At 40.5% G+C, this 24,316-nt stretch overlaps 1 protein-coding gene across 1 annotated transcript in view; it reads right to left on the reverse strand.

The window, feature by feature from the left end:
* Window positions 1-4,176: 4,176 nt before the first annotated feature.
* LOC139694027 (uncharacterized) overlaps window positions 4,177-24,316 on the reverse strand; it is a 128,008-nt gene continuing 107,868 nt past the window's right edge. The window contains exon 2 of the mRNA XM_071592419.1: window positions 4,177-4,258. Coding sequence (XP_071448520.1) covers window positions 4,217-4,258 — 42 coding nt within the window. The 3' untranslated portion in view covers window positions 4,177-4,216. The remainder of the gene's footprint in view (window positions 4,259-24,316) is intronic.

Genomic DNA, 24,316 nt, shown 5'->3' on the forward strand with positions numbered 1-24,316 from the left:
TATTTTAATGTTAAGCTTGCCCTTTTTCTTTCTAGAAAATCGCATAACCTTTGTTTTATTAATGTTGATTCTCATCCCATACCTGTCGCACTGAATTTCCAATTCACTCAGCAATGCTTGCAGCCTCTTGGCTGACTGACAAACTAAAGCTTGGTCATCAGCAAACCTAACTGATTTTACGAATTCCCCGCCCACTTTCATTCCTACCTCTAGTTCTTCCCATGCCTCTTTGATCATTTCCTCTGCATACAGGTTGAACAGCAACGGTGATAATGGGCAACCCTGCCTTACACCCCTTCCTAACACTGCCCATCCTGACTCCCCGTTTCCCACCCGCACCTGAGCAGTCTGAGACATGTACAGGTTGCGGATTAGCCTCCTTTCCCTCCAATCTATTCCTATTTTCTGCAATATACTCATTATTTTTTCCCAATTCACTCTATCAAACCCTTTTTCGAAATCTACGAAGCAGGCAAATACATCCTGGTTGTATTCTATATTCCTCTCGATTAATAATCTCATTACTGCAATGGCATCACGCGTACCTCTCCCCTTCCTAAACCCAAACTGGTCATCCCCTAAGTAATCATTGGCCCTATTCTCTATCCTTTTGTTTATGATGCTGAGAACAACTTTAGCTGCGTGGGATATCAAACTAATTGTCCTATAGTCCTCACATGACGTGGCCTTTACCTTTTTCGGAATCGGAACTAAAACTGCTCTCACAAAGTCTTCCGGCCAGATTCCCTCCTCATAAATGCTACGGATCAGCCCATATAGCCTCTTCCTCCCACATTTTCCTAAGCATTTTAAAAGTTCCACGGGAATGTTATCTACCCCCACGGCCTTATTTAGTTTCATCTCCGTTAATGCCCTTTCTATCTCATTGTCTAGTATGCCTGGACCTAAGCTGTCTTCCTCTACGTCATTTTCTTTTTCAATGTCTAACTGTGTTGGTCTGAGTTCTTTACTATACAGTTCTTCTATATACTCCTTCCATCTCTCTTGGATCTTTCCTGCGTCAACTATTACCTTACCCGCCTTATCTCTAACTATTAGCATAGCTCTTCCTTTCTTACTTCCCGATAACGATTTAACTTTGCTGTACAGCGCACCGATTTCACCCTTCCTCTGGAGACTCTCCATATCCTCGCACTGCGTCTTCCACCATGCGTCTTTTGCCTTATTTGTTGCCCGCCTCAATTTATTGTTCAATTCTTTGTACTTCATTTTGCCTAATTCTGTATTTATATTCTTCCATTTTCGCCGCTCATCCATCTTTGTAATCATCTCATCCGTGATCCATGGTTTCCTAGTCCTTTTAGCGTTAACGGTTCCAATAGTGTCTTTTGCGGCTTTAGACAACCCTTTTTTGATCATTTCCCATTTTTCTTCGATAGTAATAAGCCCTTTACCATCCTCCATGATTTTCTCTACCGCCTGTTTGTATTCCTTCCTTTTCAACCCATTTAATGCTTCTACATTCCATTTTCTAACTCGCCGCCCCTGCCTTATCTTTTTGAAACGTACGCTACATTTCATAACAACTAAATTGTGGTCTGAGTCCGCATCCGCTCCCGGGAAGCTGTGGGAATTTATCACACTGTTCCTAAACCTGTGGCTAACCAGGATATAATCTAGCTGATATCTTCCCGAGTCACCTGGCATTTTCCATGTATACCTGCGTCTTTTGTGGTGTCTAAACCAAGTGTTGGTGATGACTAACCCCTGTCTCCTGCAGAACTCAACTGCTTTCTCCCCGCGGTCATTCCTCGTGCCTAAACCGTAGTCGCCCACCTCATCACCATCTCTTCCTTCGCCTACCGTCGCATTCCAATCCCCCATCACTATCAAATGTTTCCCTGCAGGAACACACGCGACCATGTCCTCTAACTGATCGTATATCTTATCGACCTCTTCTTCCTTATGGTTGCTCGGTGGCATGTATACCTGAATAATAACTAAGTTCGTCGGTTCTGCTTTTATCTCCACTAGTAGTATTCTATCCGTTACCTGCTCTATGTTGACTACGCTTCTTCCTACCTCTTCATTTAATACTATGGCAACCCCTCGTTGGCTCTCGTCCCCACCGCTGTATATTATTCTATACTTATCACTCCAGTAATCCCCGCTATCTTTCCATCTCACCTCGCATAGACCTAAAATATCTATATTTCCCCTTTCCATCTCTCGCTTAACATTCTCCAATTTCCCTGTCCTCATCATTGTCCTAACATTCCACGTTCCTATTCTAACTAATTTTGTCTTCTTCTCCTGCGTCTTCTGTCCTGCTGCTGCTGGTTTTCCCTTGCAAGGGTTTCGTGGGATGACGACCGCGGAAGCCTTGCCTCCCCCGCTGCCGGGCACGACACACGGCCGATTGGGCCGAGCCCCGTGGTTGCCAGGACTCAAAATATCTCTATTGTCCATCATATTTTTCTAGGGAATGATAATTGAGGTGGTTTCCCGTTGCCTTCCTCAATAGTGTTTTTAACGTGACACCATCACTTACTGGCCGCCCCACTGGGGTCAGACGCCATTGCAGCCGCCTCACTGAGGAACAGACGCTGCGTGGACTACCTTTCGTCTGGCTCCTAACCTTCGACCTATCTGGCATGGGTGACCCTACCAGGAGCAATAATTATTACTCCCGCCAGCACAGCTCTAGGGGTCATCGGAACGCACAAGCCCTTCCACCACGTCAAGGTTGTAGTCCGGGTAGGGCGATATATATATATATATATATATATATATATATATATATATATATATATATATATATATATATATATTTAATTGATTCATGTAGATCTGCTTTAAAACATCGATTTTATATTCATACTCCATATTACTATATTCGGGAAACGTGCAGTGGGTAAAGCTGCTGACTAGTTGGTAGGGACCGGTGGGTCCTGCTGACTGGAGGGTCCCGGGGACGCCTCGGGCACGCTCAGCTTCACCCAAGCTGTGTGATTTTTCGGGTAACCATAGGATGTGCATTACCTACTGGAAAACCAGGATTTGCTGATAAAGGAACTGGCCCACATATCCTGATGAGTAAATTAGCAATACTAAACCGTTGGGTTTAGCATTAGGTGAGCTCTAACCTCATCCATCCCTTGGTAACCCCTGTGGTTTTAATAATTTACCATAATATGTTTGTTTCTCTACAGTCACGTGGGTTATTTCAAAAGACAAGAATGCCTTTGGAATCCAGTTTAATGATTAATCAAATAATCTACAACTTTGTGACTTATTATGTTCTCATGTCACACCATTATTTAAACGAACATTGGGGTTGCTTTATGCGGAAGTGCGAGAGGACTTAGTCCCACCGTTTGGATTATGTACTTAACCTAACTTCGTTCATGACGGTCCGACTTTTGATCCATTGAAAATTAGATGAGAATGCATTGAGTTTTTCCGTATGAGTAAAGATGCAAGATTTCAAATACGGTTTGATCGATTAAATTATAGTATGTACTTATACTAAATAATGGAATCATATTTCAAAGGTTCAATCATTGGCGTAGTTTAAAAATAATCTAGATAGCTGTAGTACTTATGCATAACAAGCATTGATTTTTGACACGATTAAAAGGAATGAGCAAACAACTAAAATCATTGCCAGAAATAACAATAACAACTGGCATTCTACGTAATGTCTTTACCAACTTACTTCTATGACTATGTATAGGTATGGAAATATATCGCATGACGAGAAATATTCTACACATTAAAACAAAACAATTCTCATGCAAGGTAAAAAAAAACCGTAAGACTTTTTCCAAGACTCAAACGTCCTTACAATCACTTGAAATTTTACTGGGTCACCCCACTCCAGCCGATGGATAAAATTAAGGTTATAATGTACATGCACGGGACATTATTTCAAATGTACAATTACGCTCCTGAAAATGTGCAAATGAGGTAAATGTTATCGATTCAGATCATGCGTTACTTTCATAAAGAATGCTAAACGACGAAGTTGCCTCTAGATAGGTGATAGCCGGCGATTTCTTCGATTAGCCACTTCCTTCCGCACCCGGAGACCAGTTAGGAGAAAAAAACAAAATTTCTGCGAAACAGCGAAAATATAAGGGCGACCTGAATATAAGGATTGCATTATTCAATCCTACCTCTATCCTATTCCTCTGGGATACTGAATAGCCAAGTCGACCCTGCTACCATTTCCACTTATGGTAGGAAAAGCTTTTCAGGCGCCGACCAACTCGACACTGGAGGAACACACACCTACCTGAAAAGAACAAAAAACGAAAAAGAAGATTAATTTAACGTCAGGGTTAAAGCTTATACTTATAACGTACTTATAGTTGTATAACGTACAAATATATTCTAACAAAACACCACGAATGGGGCATAATAAAATACATAATGACAGACCTCGAAAGGCCCGCCGAAATAATAACTGATTGGAAACCTGCGTCAAACCATTGGATTATTTGTTTTGAAGACCACGAACTGGATTTAACAGAGAACAATTCGATGGAAAATCCGGTGACCCGAAAAATCCCCAGTTCAGTCTGTGTTAGTTTTAGCATGTCACATAATATTTTCATTTGGACATAAATTTTTCCAATTTAAAATCGAAACTATATATATATATATATACATATATATATATATATATATATATATATATATATATATATATATATATATATATATATATATATATATATATATATATCAGCTTAACCAATTAAAGAAACAGCAGTTTCACATTCCCTTTTTGGGCGCTCCATCTGCTAAAGATATTATCACACCATCGCAAACATAGCAGCCATTCCCGTGAGGGAAATTGGAACTGACAGCTGGCGAGTCCCTTACCCGAAATCTTTGTGTAACATTATCATTTCAGTTCGCCATACAAGTAAAAATTATCTTTCAACCTACCCGGACGCAAGACATGACCCTCCCATTCGTAGACTTTAACTAAATACGCTACTAAATCGTGATTCCCGTCGGATAAATATACAAACAATAAGTATGCTTTCGGTTGCCACTAATAAAAAAGATAACCTTAAGTAATTCTGGTGCGTTTTTAAACCAAACATTTCAAATTAACCACATAATACGGTTTAAATTCCATGTACTGCAAGGCACACATTCATCTTACATATTGAGAACTAGTAGGCTCGTGACCGTGAAGTATTTAACTCAAATCGTTAAACTATGCGAAATTAAGTATGGATTGTGCAAAAATGAACATTTAAAATGAAACTGAATGGCAATTTCTATTTCTGAGGATAAAAAATAGACTCTTTCAGTGACTTAAGAGACTAATACATATTTCACAATAATAATAATAATATTTCTTAAGATAACTTAGCCACTTGCGGAAGCAACTTATCCATAAAATATTACAATTTTACATCACAACGTCCAGGACACAATTCATACCTGTATTTCATTCACTGAAAATTCATATCACCTCAAATTTACACAGCTACGTACCAATATCAGAGCGCGTGCTTATATCCCCCGATAAATATCGTCATAGGTCAACGTCAAGAAGTTACGCATCCCAAAAGTGGATGATGTTATGATTAAATTTTAATTGAAAACAGCATTTATGACGACTAGATAGAGGAATAGCAGTCAAGAGGGCAGAGTGGCCGTCTATTGACGAGTGGACCGAGTTTAAATCCGGGTGACTCCGAATACCGACTCTCCACCCATTCTGGGTAAATTTTTGAACACCAGGGATGGCAGAGGAAATGTACACGTAACTGCCCGCCGCCCCCTACTTTGATGTGTAAATTCGATAAGTCATTGGACTTATCATTACGAGTTGACCTCTACGCTCGTCTATCTTTGATAGTCTTTGAGTTCATTAGTGTAGTTAAAAACAGGGTGAAAAATGACACAACTATCCCGTCCTAATTATTGGAATGTTTATTGTTCCGTTTTGGGGTAACTGAACTATATGAAATGACCGTCAAATAAAGAGTCAGGTCAGTCATAATAACTTATGAGAAGGTTTATATGCATAGTCACCACAAAATCTCATTATGTTCCATTATTTAGATTTTACATTTGACAGTTGGTTCGTCTACCGCTATCAAGAACTAATCGGTCCACCGATTCTCACGGTTATGCACTGACTTACTCACGTCTTTCCCAATTCCCAAAAAGATAATTTCATCGGAAAATACATCACAGTAAAACTAAGCCAAGAAACTGACGGGCTTGTTTTTTAAGATATCGTAACACTAATAAAGAATTAAAAAAACATTTGCTTCAAAAATAAAAAAATTGGACTTGGGATGTTTTGAAAGAAAAAAAATATGATTTTTCAGGTTACAGAAAAACTTTCAAGACCCATCCCTAGATCTTAATTCCAATCAAAACATTTTATCATGCTCCGGATTTGTCGATACAGAGAGAGATGACAAGTCTCTCTCACAAGAATTAACGAGGACAAAACTTGCTCGACCGCTAATTATGATCTATATGACCCTGAAATCACGTTACAGACTCAAAACCCATCGTCGATGACCATCATATGATTCGGAGACCACATAGAGAGTTGACATAAATAAACGAAAGAAAGATTTTTAAATAAAAAACTACTCTTTTGCAGCTATGAACCGTAAATTTGAGAGAGCACGTCGATTATGGCCCCGGTATTCGAATTTGCCGACGTGGTACCCAACCCTCCCCCACCCTTTCCACCCTCCCGCCTCAGCAGTGTGCTGTAGACTTTTCTTTATATTTACTTCTTTTTTTATTTTTCGTCGCCATGCCTCTCGGCCCAGCAGCGATGACGAGGGCCAAACAATGGCGGCCCCTGTGCGGAGCTACTGGAACCTACCATGGCGTGTTTATAGTTTCGTCCCTCCCCGCCGCACGCCCCCCCCCCCCCGAAGAACTGAAAGATTTATCGGTGTCGGGGAGAGTGTTTGCACGCCAACTTTCCCTTCCGCCGCGGATATCGGCGTCAGCTGGGGGCGGGGGGTGCAAAACATTTCGGTTAGGAGGAGTGAGGGCGACTGCAAGACTGACGGATGCATTTACCCTTGGTGCACGACGGTGAGAGGGGGAAGAAAAAACGCCCATGATTCCATTAAACCGCTACATGCATTCACGTCCCGGTGACTGACCCGCGAAATATTTCGATCATCGAGATTTTCTGGATAAACTGCCCCTGGGTAGGGAATATAGTATTTTGAGCAAACATTTAGCACCCAAATTACATATATATATATATATATATATATATATATATATATATATATATATATATATATATATATATATATATATATATATATATATATATATATATAGGGCATGTGATTACAAAACATCAGCATTGGTACTTAGAAGTGAGAAGACTACCTGAAAGGAAAACTACAGTTCCTCTCATTTCTTCCGTCAAATCATTGTCACGTAATATTCTACCGAATGTCTATTGAAGATGTTACATTATATGAACAGGTTCTGTTAATAATAGGAAAATGTTATATTATATATTGAATGACGGTGGATAGAGAGATAGGGATATTTAAAGAAGTGTTGCCTTAGGGAAAGAAGCGTTTACGCAAGGGCGGGAGTAGAGAGGCACCTTAGAAGTAAAGATACAAAGAAAGGACTAGTGAGGAATTTTGAATGGAGCGCATTGTTGTATGGTTCAGATATTTGGTTACGGAGGCCGCGAGGATACGCGTAGATTGGAGGATTTCGATGAGTGGGCGTGGAGAAGAATGGAGAAAATTAAATGGGCGGAAAGGAAAATAAATGATGAAATACTGGACATGTTATGGAAAGAGAGAGGGTTGTTGGGATTAATTTAGAGAAGGCAGGACATTGGATGCATGAGATTCTGAGAGGCAATGGGAAGCTGAAGACAGTGATAGAGATGAGAATGCTCGGAAAACGAGGTAGAGAGAGGAAGGAATACATAATTTGAATGGATTTTTAGGGAGGTAGAAAGAATGCAGGCCTAAGGAATGATAAGGATACAATGACCGTGAAATATCCGTGGCCCTTAAAAGTCCTTGGAGAATCCTGTTAACTAAACACCCGACGACAAACCCACCACTAAGGCCCTTCTGCCATACGTCTCGACAATCTCCGGAAAAATCTCCCGAATACTAAGGAGATTTGACATTGGGACAATCTACAAACCACCAAATAAGTTAAGAGCACTGCTGGTCAAAGCTAAGGACCCCATAGGGCTGAAGACCCCAGGAGTGTACCAGATCCCCTGTGAGTGCGGTGAAGTCTACGTGGGTAAGACGAGCCGCACGATAGAAAAAAGGTTGAAAGAACATCAGAGACATCTCAGACTGGGGCAACTGGAGAAATCAGCAGTGGCGGAACACTTAACTTTAGCTTTACTAAGGAACATAAGATAGGGTGGGAGGGGACCAAAATTTTATTCCGATCCTACGGATACTGGGACCGGCTCACTAAGGAGGCCATCGAGATCCGCCTCCAAAAACATAATTTTAACAGGGACTCGGGATTTTACCAGAGCAACACGTGGAAACCGATCCTTAGAGTAATGGGTGAAACCAGGAACGACGGGCGGCCAATAGGAAGACGCCCTGATACGGACCAATCAAATGACACCTGATTGGGAGGAAAACCATACATATACGGGAAAAAAGAGGCAAATGGCATTCAGAAGCCCTGAAGACGATGACCGAGTCGGACATCGAAACGTCGGCCTTATGGACGATATAACCCGGTGGAGGACCCGAGAGGAATTTACGCAGCTGATACGCCAGGAAAACACCAAATCTTTTATCAATAGATTATGTTATTTCTGAGTTGAAGGATAGACGGGTATGTTGAGAGCAGGGAGGATTTTTCGGGAGTATTGGTAGGTGGAAGAGAAAAGCGCCTGTCATGGAGGTGGCCAGGTGTTCAGTTTGTGTCTCTTCCGACGCACAGTGCAATGGACTCGAAAAGGGCACCATCCACGTGGAATCAAATTAGTGATCGGAAATCCACACCACAAAACATCTGCCATCTTAGGAATTAAAATCCGCGACCTCGATGCGGGAAGCCGTTGTACTAACCAGTGCACCCATTTAATCACCTCAGTGAACATTTCCAAAAAATACTGAGCGACGACTACTCGGACGTTATGTAGTCGAAAGTTTTTTTTTGTTTTACTTATCCACTGTTATTCTACACGTGACTGAAAATAAAATGTCTGAAGAAGGGTAGGTTAATCTCATTTGTGGTTTCTAGAAATTCTTCCCAACAAGGACCATGCATCCAAATCATCGAATGCGCGGGTTTTAATAAGAATATTACGAGTATATCCTTTTTGGCACAGTCACGTACACCTCAGTAACTCCAAAGTGGATAATTAACTCTAATTGGCCCGACAGGGTGAGAGTAGTGCTCACATAGTAATAAGAACGAGGGTGACATTCAAACATTCAAGGTAATGGATGGGCAGTTCCTTTCGCCGAGCCGCAGACGGTTTTACAGTACGATATTGTACGTTAGCCGAAAAATCATAGGGCTTGGGCCAGTTGATGTTGTCTAGAGACGTCCACCGGATTTAGACTCTAAACCTCAGGTCAATGGCTGAACGCTCTGAATACTAGGTGAACACGTCCGGTCTATGAATGCCCCATTACATTTAATTACGGTGTTATAACAATTAAGAGGAACAAAGGAAAAGTCCATGTATTGGGTGGAAGAAAACCCAAATATATGGGATACGAACATGCGATTAGAAGGCGAAGACTCTGACCCACCGTCACCAGGACCGGATGTCTTATACGTTACTAAAGCCTCACGAATTGTTGATTCTGGGGAGCCTGAAGGAACCCCAAAGGACTCAACATTGTATTAATGATCCCCATAAATGGTAGCATAAGAGTCCACGGATTGAATTATGAACTTGGTCCAACAGCAATTATTTTAAGTTTGGCATGATAATTTTTCCCAGTCAAATTGCTCTATATTGAATTATTACTGTGAACTATGCCAAAGATATTCCACAGTCCGCTGTCACGAAGCCCAATAAGCTGTGCATAGATTTATCATTTAACGTGAAATTAGCATAATAATATCCTTTTTTATATTTTTCTTTCCATGGTCCACTTGGTTCTTACATTGATACATTAGAGCGACAGTGCACGGTCAATTGAAAAATTACTTGGAAGAAAATTTCCTTAATTTCTCCCTCTTTCCTCGACATCCACACCTTCCGTAACCATTTTGAAACAGTTTTCCCCTCGAAAACCTCAACCTTAACTCCGTAGTCTTCCAAAGCCTTCCTCCTTTTCTCTCTCTACTTCTCTCTAATAAAACAAATAAACTTCCCACTGCCTGAGGAAGTCGACCTCGCATCAAAATCCCTCTCTTGCTCTTTCCTCTCCTCCGTTCCCATCTTACCTACCTCCCTCCTGCAACTTCCGATAACCATTCCTGTCAACCCCACCATCCCCTTTCTCACCATTGCATCCCAGCCACCCTCCACATTAGGCCGAGGGAGGGTACTCCCGCGAATTTCACGGTTCGCTTGTTTTCCCGTAAGCCAAAAATCCAATTTCAAAAGTCTCCTCTCTCTCTCTCTCCCGTCCCATTTCCACCCCTCTCACTCCCCATCTACTTCCCTCTCCCCGCTACCCACCCTTCCTCTGCTGCGACTTGCAAATTTAATATCGAATCGTCCCCCTCTCTCACGTTCCAAGTGTCGCACCAATTCCTCCACTCACCGCCCTTTCTTTCCTTATTTCCTTCCTCCCGCGATACTTTCAAGGAGCGGGTAAATCAATTTGTCCAATCCGGGAAGTCGGCGGTCTTTACGTCTGCACCCTTCTTTCCCTGAGCCCCGGAATCGTGAGGCGAAAAATAAAACGGGAGGCTGAATGTTCCTAATTCCTCCGACTCTCCGATTCCTGAGTAGGGAGAGGTTCAATAAAGTGGGATGCTCCTACGCCTTGCCAAAACATTTATTGATCACCGACCTGGCGAACTTATTAATATTCACTAAGGACATACACGGAGCCTATGAAAATAGAAGAATTGCCAACCGCTCTTACTAACCTATAGTGAATGTAATGATTATTTAATTGTTTCCCAAACCTCCTCCCTATTCACATCCAAAATTATTAAGGTTTATTCGCCTCATGTTCCAATTTTTTTTAAATATGTGAATCCCTATGAAAAAAGTTGGAAGCAATAACTTCGATTAATTCTACGTGCATGGTTAAACCATTAAATATCAACTAATTTTTAAACAGGAGAATCAATGTACTGGGTTTTAATTAGAGATTATCATTATTAATATACCGGTCTATGAAGATTTTTCAGGGCTCCACTACCTAAGCATTTCTATTCTAAGCTTCATCCAACACTAAACTAAGTGAATACTCCAAGACCTGCATGGCAATAAATCATACTTCAACTCCACATACTTCTACTTCCTTCCTCCCATTACTCCATCCAACATGCATGTTCTTGTCCTATCTCAGCCACTTCTACCCAACAATCTAATCCTCTTCCATTTTTCAAAATTCCACTGCCACTCATTCCTTCTAAGTACATGCAATACATCTACCTCATTTAAAATTCTATCAACAACCTTCCCTCCTCCCCCACCACGCCTAGGACTTCTTCGCCATTTTAAACGGCCGATAATAAAACGAAAAAAAAACAATGTTTACCACAGTGTATATTTTGTTTGTTATCTTAGTTTGATGACGTTTCTTAAGAAATTATGTTTTTGGAAATATCGCTTTTGATTTTTGCAACGCCACACAACTAAACGTAATTCGAGACTCGATTTTTATAACGCGGATTTGCTGACCCAAAGTATCATCATCCAATTTCTAGATGTTATATTTTATTAGAAACAGTTTAATTCTTCTGTCCACTCATGCTACACACTTTTCCATGTGCTCTAGTGCTCTACAATTGATAGCACTCATATAATCAATTTTCACGAAATACTTATTATCCATCTAAAAATAAAGCACAGAATCATGCGTCTGTATGAATCTCGCCTCAATACCTTTTACGAACATTTACGTGTTTTGAACTTGAGGCTGATTCATTGGTGATTTTAACGAGTTATCATTTTTTTTCCTAAACGCTTCCGCAGGGAGAGAATATCATGGAATATTTTAAAATCATTCAGATTAATAAAAAGGAAGAGAATACAAACGTTTGTACAAAATGTTGGTCCTTCTCATCAATAAGGAAGCTCACCAATATGTTTTAGCTCACTATCTCAAAGAATTACCGGCCAACATACTCTCTACTAATGATTCAGCAAAACAGCACCTTCTGCTGAGATTTTTTTCTATTGCCTGAAGGTCATTAAAAGTATAACAATTTATTCCATGCCCATTTAAAGCGCCATCACGTTGAAGGACACTTGTGGCTGTTACTTGGGCAGTAAGATGAAGCACTTACGTCGCAAACTGGTTTAGTAATTTAAAAGCATGAATAAATGAATGACTAAAGAAAAGGCCGTCTTGTCATATATATTAATTTCACTTGTTTAAAAATTACTGCAACGGTATTTATTTTATGTTAAAACAAGTATTCAAAACCAGTTCTCCAATTAATCATCTATAACTACTCTTTGGTTCCACACTGTTGATGTACTTTTTTCTGAGATTCGAAAGTACATACGTATTTCTTCTCAGCTAGAATATGTCAATTTTTTACGCCGATCAATTTTACACATATCTACAGTATTTACGACGAAAACAGCTACGAACCGTCAATTGCGCTTTAACCAATAGGAAAGGCCAAAAATTCAAAAAATAAAATCAAGGGAAAATTTTTAAATTGCTGTCCTTTGATATTACAGTGCCATAATCAACACAAACAAGAAGGTATGAATTAAATTAAAAACACAGGCTATCCTAAAAGAGGATAACGGTCATATGAACATAGAGTGATGGGATATATTATTGCAATACATACAACGGAGGCAGTAAAAAAATTTGAAATGTCACGCTAAAGCCGTCTTTATGTGCCAGTAAATAGTCAGAGAAATAAAGCATCTTCGACACGCAGTTGTTCATCAAGACTTCGGCACGCATCATTACGGCAAGATCTACATTCCCATGATAACTCTTCAAATTCACTTGCAATATTTCCATAAGTATTAAATAAGAACTTCAGTTTGAAAAGAATCAAACTTTAATCAGAAAAAGATTAAAGGTTTCCGATCTTTATTCCTGGAGTGTGAAATTCTCCTTGAATGTATCGACTTATGCCATTGATCACACGAACTTCACTGAATAAGATATTCCCAATTCACATTTACGGAACATCAAGATACAATATATTTGCATTCCTTTTGTTTTTATCATTAAGGTAATGTGCGTAGCATTCCTTCGCCTCTACTTTCGCTTCAAAGAACCCGCCATGGAAAAAACCTAATGCTTTATAACAAACAGAATTCATCCGTAATGAGCCGTGATCGCATAATTGCGCGGGTCATCCAACGGTGCCTGCTATTAGCAAATAAAAAAGTAGAGTGCTTAAACTCCTGCACTGCGCGGTCGTGAAAAAAAAAGATCAAAAACAAACCAGGGGAGCCGCCACAAAGAGGAGCTAATCCGTGCCGAACAGCGAAACGCGATCAAAGGGGCCAGGCTGTTCCGAGGAGAGCGGGGGTGTTTGTGTGTGTGTGGAGAGGAAGGTGAAGGGGGAGATAAGAGGGGGGGAGGGGAGGGAAAGCCCAAGTTGGGAGTGTATGCATGCATCTCTCCCCGACGTGATAGACATCAAAGCACGGGGGTGAAACTGACTCCACCGCCGTCACCAACACCCGCAGCAGACTGGGAAACGTTAAAGAGAGAGAGAGGGCCCGATCGCCAGGCAGGCAGTCTTTCCTCTACCTCCCAAAGCTCCGCGTTCCTCCTTTTTCTCCTCGCCGGTGATTTCTCGCGAATTGCGTCCCCCGATTTCAATTTAGAGTCCACACCCACTCCTCGCCCCTCAACCACGCACACACACACAAACACACACAAACATACAAAGCTTTCGTGGGAGGAGGTCCAGCTCTCTTTCTCCCGTCCTTTCTCCATCTCTCTCTCTCTCGCGCGCCGCGGCGAATTTATCAAAGGGTTTTCACGGCTCTTATCACGCCGCGCCGGCCCATTAAAGCCTTCCCCGCAAACCGCAGTTGGCTCCTCCTTCCTCCCTCCCTCTCTCCCGCACCTCTTTCCTCCCCGTCATGCACCCCGCACTTAATTTTTCAATCCCTCTTCCGCGGTCCTCCTCATCGTTATCCTCTCTCTCTTTCACATTTCCCTCAACTCCATGGGCCCCCACCCCGGCCCTTTCCCACTCCACCCACGCTCCCGTTTTGGTTCTTCAACTCTTCCCTTCTCTCTCATATTTCTTTCCCCTGTTCGTATTTTCCTCGCTTTCGAGTTTATTTCGCACATGTTTTCTCCGCCGTTGATGTTTCCCGGGGTTACCCGAATGGAGATAACGAACGGGAAAATATATGCATAAGTTGAATTCGTTCCGCCTGTCTAAACAATAGGTGCGTTACAGTTTGATTTTTATGGCAAACACACGCTGTTTCAAAACTGTCTTTTCGGTTGTTGATATTTTCCAAAATTCCTAAATGGATCTCAAGAGATTCGGCAAGTGAATTTTTTCGATATTTAAATCTGAACACTAATTCAACGGGCCTCGTCCGTCCTTATATCAGAATCAAAATAAATACAATAAGTGGTTGTAAATATGTATTCTGCGCCGCTTATGCATAATTCCCGCCGTGGATATTGGCGGAAATAGTAGGCAGTAATTGCTTTTGTCCCTTAGAATTCTTTGGGAATATTAATATAGCTTCTGGAAAATATATTAAATTTTCACCAAGTTAGTTCTCTAAACTAAGGTTTAGGACAGTTCCCAAATCGTCAAACCTATTATTTATAGGTATTTAGGATAAAGTTCAATAATATAGCGTACTTAACTACAGTTAACTCTATAATCGCCGCTTATTTTTTCTGATATTTTCTTTCCTCTGTCATTCTTACAATGTATCCCTTTGAATAAAGTGAAAACTATGACGACATTTTTCATTCTACTGTCCAGCATCAACAATTTATTTTAATAATTCAGTATATATTTGGATACTTCTCCAATTCAATTATCATCTTTTAATTTAACATAAACACTATCTCTCTCCTTATCGTTTAGTACTTGCATTTATATTCATGCTTCCTTCATCAACTGTAAAATTTTCCATCGTACCACCGCCGCCGTCTTTCCTTGCGGGTTTCTTCCTCCCCGCTCTCCGACTTCTTTCACCCTCCGCTCCTTGTGCCTCTCGGAATCTCGGGCAACGAAACGGTACACCGGGGACCGACCCGGAAGAATATGCATGGCGAAACCCGGCTTGATTAATGAATTACGGCGTGTTACTACGTTGCCTTAGTGGACTTCTTAAAGCACTGCAGCGAGGGACCGCAGAGAGTCGGAACGATTGCGGAACGCGGGCGACCGTCCTCCAAACGAGGGCGTGACGGTCCCGAGATAAGAAGATTCGCATCTCCCGGCGGCATATTTCTCTCAAGTTCTCAAATGAATTACTTTTGTTGCTTTACCTTTGGGATCACCGCAGCAAGCGAGTTTGAAGGGGCAGGTTCACACCTGAGCTAGTTTAAATGAGAATGTCCCATCTCGCGTTTCTTCTTCCAAATATTGTAACTCTAACTTTATATGAGAAGCTTGATTCATCGCAGAATCTTTAATCCTTGGTTAGGATCGCTAATTATGGTATTATTGTTTAAACTAGTGTAGCACATGAAAAATTGAGCATGTTACTGAAAAACAAGATAATGAGATTTTGTGTAACAAATTGGTGTTACGCATGAAGTTTTTCGTAGTTTAGGCGAACACATGAGTAAACAATACGCTATAAATTGAATCGGAATTTTTACTCATTGTATTTAAACTATTTTCCTTCCAAAATACCAAGGAATTTAAGTAAATGCATATTAGCGAAATATTTACATGCACGATATTTATATCTATAAGTGCTCTTTGTCTGGAAAACTGTTTGGAAGACATAAATGTGACAATTCTGATTTGTCACCCACACTTCCAGTTCAGTTCAAAACTTTTATCAATAAAACATTGAGTCTTAATGTCAAAAAAATTAAAAAAAAGGTGTAGGGCATTTTTATTTAGGACTATAGCCTTCCCAAACATCTTTATACAATAACATAATTGTGAAAACATAGTCACATTCATTGTTCAATTAAATATGACATTTCACAGGGCAAGGGCTTTCTTGGTTACTTCATTTTATTACCTATTGATAAAACAAGCGGTTTAAAGAAATTTTCCCACAAAATGGCGTTCATTTTGTAACAAAACACTACAGTAAGATATTGCGTGCAATAATTCAAACGCTTCAAGCACTCTTGAAAAATGGGATGCCCTTTAATTGAAACCACTACATCAATATGCTGTGGATATCACAGTCTCTATCCTTCGTTAAACGTCCTTCGGAATCCATAAGACTTTGAGCTCTGCTCAAAAAGTCGGAAATTTCCAAGGCCCTGCTCGTCCTAGAGTCATATTTCTTCCTTATACGAAGATATCGACACACATGCCCTTTCTTTGATTTATAGCGGGTGATAAAATGCGGATGTTTTGACACAAGAATGAACGTGACGCGAAATAACTTTTGCTTCTATTAAGGTAACGGTCCAGAAGCGGATGCCTCTACGACAACAATGGCCACATCCAGAACCGAAGATTGGCCTATCCATCACATTCGAACGCAAAAGTTTTTGATGAAATAGGAAGTGTTAGTACTGACGAAAAATACTCAAGTACTTTTTGAGCGAATTCATTCCAAACTTGATCCAACCAGGTGAGTATTCCCACTGATTAATTTCCTTCTCCAGAGATTAGTGACCTCATGTTAGTAAAAGAAAAAAGGGATCAAAATTTCGAATCGACTAGAATACCATTGATTGGAAAATGGAATGAAAAAAAAATTCAGAGATGGGAGAGAGATATGACGACGATTCCAAAAAATATATAATCCCTTCTTTTTTCATTACCCGACTACGGTGAATTCGGCATCGCAGGCTCGATTCCGCATAGGTTTAATCCGATTTCGGGAAGGTATTTTAAGGGAAGGAGATTGATTCGATAGGTGGAGAGAGAGACAACTGGGGACTCGTCGGTGAATGTAAGCTTTCATACGTCGTGTAATTTAATCAAACACGTACAACATTAGTAAGAGCGAGGAAAAAGAAATCTAAAAAATCGAGCATGGATACTGGGAAGTAAAATGGAATTACTATTTAATTTCTATGATTTCTAAATAACTAGGAGAAAGCCGAAATTATCCTTTGAGGGAACGGATCATTTTTATTTCCACGAAAACTTTTATCGTTTAATTTATTCTAAAATTGGAAATAATACAGTAGAAATGATGCGCAAAATATGAACGAAATTAATGTGATATAAGATCCAGGAAAGGTAACGCACGTGAAACCCCTAAAATGCTAAATCGACATGAGTAAGGTCTTACATTATATTGAATACTGCCTTGTTAACTTTGCGTTACATTTTATACGGTGAAATACTCTGAGTAGCTATATCATGGGTTCAAAACTTTGAAGTTTTCGAAGTTCTATAGATATGAAATTTACTTCTGTTATATTAAAAAAGGTACCGATTTCTATTTTCCTCGTACTTCACGCTTTGATAAATTGATATATCACATATATTCGACCTAAATAAAGCCTACGATAGGTAAGACTTAGACTTAGAATCATAGAAAAGTTTTAAATCATTATACGAGGGTCATCCGGAAAGTAGTACCCGTTCGTGCCGCATGAAGTGCTGACGACGCGAGTAGCCGCTGGACGAGGTCAGATAGCTTCAGTGGCTTGTCTGCCTTCTCTGAGCCAAGTTGCGTGACGCTAGCATTGCCTGTGTTGTTTCTGTGATTGTTTACAATGTTTAAAAAAATTGAGAACGCCGCCAGTTGTGAAGTGAGGGCAGTGATTAAATTCCTCAATGCAAGAAACGTTCGCCCATGTGATATTCATCGCCAATTAAAGGAGGTGTATGGAGACAATGTAATGGACGAGTCGTCTGTTCGGCGGTGGTGTCGCAACTTCAACATGGGGAGGGGGAACACACACGACGATGAGCGTTCGGAGAGACCGTCTGTCATTACAGACCAACTGGTGAGCTCAGTTGACGAATTCGTGAGGAACGATCGGCGCGTCACAATTGATGACATCTGTGAGCATTTTCCCAATGTTTCTCGAACAATTGTTCATGAAATTGTTAAACACCATCTGCATTATGCAAAAATTTGTGCAAGATGGGTCCCTCGCGTATCTCAATGAGCTGGCGGCGAAGGACTATGCAGCAGGAATACAGAAACTTGTCACACGTTATGACAAATGCCTTAATTTGCTTGGAGATTATGTTGAGAAGTAGTTTAAAGTATCCTCTTTCAAATAAATTTTTTTATGTTTGTTAATATTTACTTTTGTGTCTTTATTTCACGAACGGGTACTACTTTCCGGATGACCCTCGTAGGTTAGCAAATGAAATCCCGGACTGGTATTTTTTCACAGTGATGTAATAGGTGTCTATTTGCTCATTCAGACCAAGCTCGGGTTCCTATAATGGTCTCTATGTAATTTAATCATGGGGATGAATACCTACAATGGCGAAACTAAATTTGATTCATTTAACATGATTAAGAGTGGGAGGTAAAGAAAAGAATCTTAGAAGAAAGCTTTCCAGCGAAGTAAGGAAGTGTTCTCGTGATATCCCAGATAACTGATCAATCAAGTTCAATTATGTCATTAGGCTTGATTGAAATTTCAAATAATAACACGCAGACGATGTCTCATAGCGTTTCAATGCAATTGAAATTTTGATTATTTAGATATTATCAACTAAATAACCAAGAGTTAATTATTGCGAAACTCAAAATGATGCCGGGAATCAAAACATAAAGGCTCCCTTCTTCTTTACAACGAGTATATAGGCAAAATTAAATCCAAAATCAACGTCATGCGTCTTCTAAATGTCAATGCATGAAATAGACCTAATCCAGAAATTAATCTAGAATGACTGTCAACTGATTTCAATCTAGTTATTCAATCAAATATGCTAAGAATGGAATGAAAGTGTTACTGCCCTTCTCTGTCAGTAACACGCGTTTTTACTGCATTCTTAGCATGATTAGACGCCAAATTTTTAGGGTATAATACACCAGCATAATCATTTTAACCTACTCATGGCAGTAAATTGTTTGTTAAGCTTCCAATCAAAGGTCAAGGCTTCGACTCACTGAAACGAATGATTATTGTGTCTTAATTTCAAGTGCATGTATTTAATATACTTATCGATATTTATTTAGCTTTTTGTGCTCCTTACAACCAACATTTTCTATTATTGATCGTCACAAATTAACCTTCCAATGGTTCTAGACGTTTTACCTGGGAATTGCGACAGTGCGAGTGAAAATAGGGTTCCCATGAGAAGGTAAAACTGAAAATATACCAAGAAGAAAGCAACCCGGAAGCCTAAATAGTTTAAAAAAACATTGACAATAAATAGAAATTAAGAGCATTACTTCAGGGTGATCAAGTTTTTTGTAGTTTCTTATGGATTAAAACTCTAGATCCAGAACTTTTATCAGCATAAATAACATTCTACGCCAATCCTTGCTGCAGTTATGACGAATAATCAAAGCAAAAACTATGCGAGAACAAATTTTAGCCAAATTAAGAGCAACATCATGTATTTTTCGTAAAAGTATCTCGGTATTTTCTTTGTGTCCCCACCGGTGAGTGAGGTAGGTAATTAAATATAGTCTATTTTTACTTGGCGCGGTAAATTGCGTAAACAACCTCGGGTAAATCTCTTAACTTAGGGATCTGTATATTGCCTAAATTTTCGTAGTACTCAGAATATGTGATTTAGCCATAATTTTACAATTCGCTAAAACATCTTTCCGCACCTATTCATATCAATTAAACTGACCATATGACGCGATTGCTGTAGCCGGAGAAAAGTTAATACCACCATATTCAACAGTGCATTTCTTATTGAAGTAATGAAGAAGAACAAGGCAGATGAATGAGTACATAAATCAGGAAGCATAGCCAAGAAATTACTAAGCATAGTTCAACAATATTAATTAGTATATGTTAAACGTTTTACGGTAGTTGAACGTTTTACGGTAGTTAATTAATGTGTACCACTCCGTAATTTACATGTTTTGTATGGCTAATATGATCAGAATCACTACCCAATTCACCTCGGGTTATCATTTTATCCAAAATACTCCATGCCATGATAAAAGAAGGTCGGAATGCGCCCTAGCTGTGTATATGCCTTCTAGTACCTCTCTTCTCAACACTTATTTAATACCTGTGAATGATTACTGCAGAAATTTCGGAGCTTTAAAAGTTTACTTCTTTAAAACTTGAAAATAGCTCATCTGTATTAAAGCATTGTCAAATAAATATGCACTGGAAACACCAAATTATTAGAAAATTAATTTTAAATTTTCGAAAGTTAAAATGTGTCCTAGTAATATTCCTAGGAGGAAAATATTATGAATTTCTCATGTCTACAGGTAATTCTGAACTGAATTACAGTTATGTACTCCTTTTTGTATGCACTTTTATCGCATGGGGAGAAGAAAACTAGAGGAGAAATGGTTCATTTTTCCATTTCGTGTAGAACTTTTGAGATAGTAAGGATGCACTTGAGTTTAAATGTGTATTTTTCATCGTGTCTACTTAAATACTCTCAAAATCGGCAAAAAAAAGAATGCCAACTGGCGCCAGTTTGATATGTCCACAGAGCCAGAGTAATACCGGAATTGACCAAAAATAAGAATCTATTTGAAAAAGTCCATTATCTGAACAAATACAGGCTTGTCTGTAAAACCTTCCGTTTCATGTCTGCCGACTGTTTCTTGCTGATGGTTGCTAAGCCAGCAAACAGTACGTTGACTGCCTTGGGAATCTTTCACGAAGTGGAAGTGAGAGAAATAGGGTGAGAGAGAAAGAGAGAGCTACAGAGCTAGGCGATAGATTCATTATATTTTTTTCGCCCGGAATGAATGGAATGCTGATAAGGCACAATGCGAGGAGTTATTTAGACTTCTCTCGAGTGGGTGTGTTTTTATCTGCACCCTGGTGAAACAACGCCAACCCTTTTCTCGCCCAGAGCCGAGAGATAACTTTTCCCGCCATCATTCACGCCCTTCCCGCTGACCCGTGACTCACACTTGTGCGGTCCGGGGCCCTGCCGCACACAATACCGTCGTGTATTGTGCAGCTGCACGCCTCTCCAGCAGGCCACAGGGATAAGTCGGGTCTCTTCGCACGTGAGGAGGATACGAAAAATAAAAAGGACTCTCGGGCGGTCTGACACTGCGAAGGGAGTCTCCATGTACCGGAAGAGCGTTTCTAACATTTCTTAACCACGCGTGAAATCTTCACGCTATTGCGTATATTTCCGAAGAACGTCATAAAATAAAAATATGCCGAGGTATTTCTGGGATCACGGAGGAAAATATCACGCAGGGCGGAATAACATCACTCCATGGTGCTAAAAAGAATCGCTCGCCAAGTGGAAAGGTCGGGACATTGTCCGGAACCATCCGGGAAATCGCCACGAACCCTCGCTTCTCCCGGGGCAATGTGGAGATATATATACGTGGGTACGTATATGTGTATATATATGTATATATTCATATATTTATACACACACACACACACACACACATATATATATATATAAAGAGAGAGAGAGAGAGAGAGAGAAAGAGCAGCGTTTCCGAGGGCACGGGGAAATAAATGTATGGAAGTATTCATACAGAAAGGCGTCCAGTGGAGTGTGGTTATTTTTTCGTGGCGTTCGCGGCAGAATCCACCCGTGAATTTCGGTTGGGCGATGTGAGAGATATATAAGAACTTCCCACAGAAAAGTCTCCCATTCGTCAATTTTAATATTTTCCTCCGACACGCAAGGACCTACGTACCTTTTGAGTCTTGTCAGTAGGCATGCCGTCCGGAAAAATCTCCACAATTTACAGGCTAAAATTGGACTCACTATACATTACACACCTTTCATAAGAATTATATTGCTCGAGCGCGTTATTCGTACCATACCTAACGTACAATTTTCTGGTTATTTTCATCAATGAAGTCGACATTATTTAAAAAATGCACAGTCCTGTAGTCCACACTTTTTAAAGTCAAATTCTTGTCGTGACTAATCCAAGCAAAATGCGTCCCAAAATCACATATTCCTCAGCTCTATTATTGAAATTTAACTACGGGTACTTTGGTTGTTTCCTTGGTTTTAAGTGCATTTGCAAAGTATTTACTCGTCTAATTAAAATTTATCATCATCATCAAGTGTTTTCAATGAGGGAATTGATTTGTAGCGGCTCTTTAATCGGAAGAGTTACCAATAATTGCCTTGTTGCTGGTCAATTATGGTACCGGACATCATCATCTCTTCCAATTTTAAGGTGCTGTAGCCTTTATCTACCACTAAAAATTCATTATCGACCATAATCCATCATTTCATTTCCTTTGAAGCTCCTGAATTTGCGACCTCCTGGACCCAAATATGCAAAGAGGTGTCGCATTAGTTTCCCTCTTACTCGTACATTTCTCTGGATTCTCATTTGAATAACATCACAAATACGTCTATATTCTTTGCATTCATGCTGCTCGGATTTGCAACTCATTCAATTCAAAAATAACTTATTTACAACATATTTACGAAGGCATTGGTTCTCATCCACGATTGCCGTTTCAAGTAAATGAGTGGTATCGCGATTTGATAGCGATGGACCAACAGAAATGAATGCAGTTCTTTTTTTCATCAGACCAAAGTAGGGTGACGAGAAAAACGCTAACATTCAAATGAATAAGATGAAACCCTTTTTGTGTGTGCCATCCACCTCGATCCGCCCCCATAAAACTCGTTCGTAACTCCGAGTCGAGTATTTCTAGCGCTTCCCGGCTCCACGGTTCTCGCTGCTCCCTGAATATTTAATTTCCCTCGGCCTCACCCTCAAAGCATTTCCATTTCCTCAATGATTTCCGACCCACACCCTCGAAGCCCACGCGCCCGGAATTCTTACGATACTCCCCATCCCCTGCCGCGAATGTTCTTCCTCGACGACCGCCCTCCTGCCCACCCTTTCGCATCCTCGAGACCGCCTCTTTTTTTCCATCCCGCTTAATCTCGCATGACAAATCTACGAGATCCATCACGCGCGATGGAGAAAGGGCGAGAGTCGAAGGATAAAAGTGGTTTTTTTCCGCCACTCCTCCCTATTTTTCCCTCGATTTGTTTTTTCTACCGCGTGCCGCGAAATGTTTTACGACCGAGCTACTGCGACAACTGGTGAGGGAGACGGCGGCGGGAGGTACGAAGGAGAGAAGATGATGGACGTCAGTGGGTGGGGGGGTTGATGTGGGTGTGCAAGGAAGCAGAAAGGATGTGAGGAGGAATTCGAACGAAAAGGGCGGGGAAGACAAATGACCAAAGGACCTTTGAGGAAGGAAAGTCGGCATGAAGCCGATAGTCGCCAATAGGATGGAATTACTATTTCTGGTACGACTGGGTGTTTTTTTTTAAATTGAACATCGCGGAGCGAAATGGACATCGCAGAAGCGTCAATACATATGTGCCGTGGCGTAAATGGACAACATGTCATTTTGCTTAGCAAATTTACCTGCCCAGTTAGATACAGGATATGTCCAAATAATAATTAGAATAATTTTAAAATTATGATTCCAGTTCCTCTGGGACAGACAATGAACGGTAAAAATTTTTACATGATGGTCCTCGAAAGGATACGGAAAAGAGTGCAACGCGTGAGGAAGGTCTTTGCCAACTGGAAACTGCACCACGACAGCGCGCCGTCCCACACCGCCTTCCTTGTGTCCTGGCCTGTGAGTACCTGTCCAAGGGCTTGGTGCCAACATTGCACAAGCCGTCCTACAGCTCCAATTTGGCACCTCCGGACTTCTTTTCGTTCCCAAGAATAAAAATAAGCTGGAAAGGCAGCCATTTTGGAACGCTGGATAACGTCGAGAAGACCTCGACGAGGTGCCTTGACGTGGTCCCCTTCGCCGCCTTTCGCAACTGGCAGATGCGCTGGCATCGGAGAGCCGAAGTACATGGGCGCCATTTTAAATAATTTTATTCATTTGTACTTTTGTCAGTGGTAAATTCTTTTTCCCGGATTTATTTCACTTATTTTTGGGACAGACCCTACACACGGACGTCCGCGTGCGAAAATCAATGTTGTGGA

Source organism: Hetaerina americana, unplaced genomic scaffold (assembly GCF_022747635.1).
Source record: "Hetaerina americana unplaced genomic scaffold, ioHetAmer1.1.p SCAF_5, whole genome shotgun sequence".
In the NCBI taxonomy this organism is placed as follows: domain Eukaryota; kingdom Metazoa; phylum Arthropoda; class Insecta; order Odonata; family Calopterygidae; genus Hetaerina; species Hetaerina americana.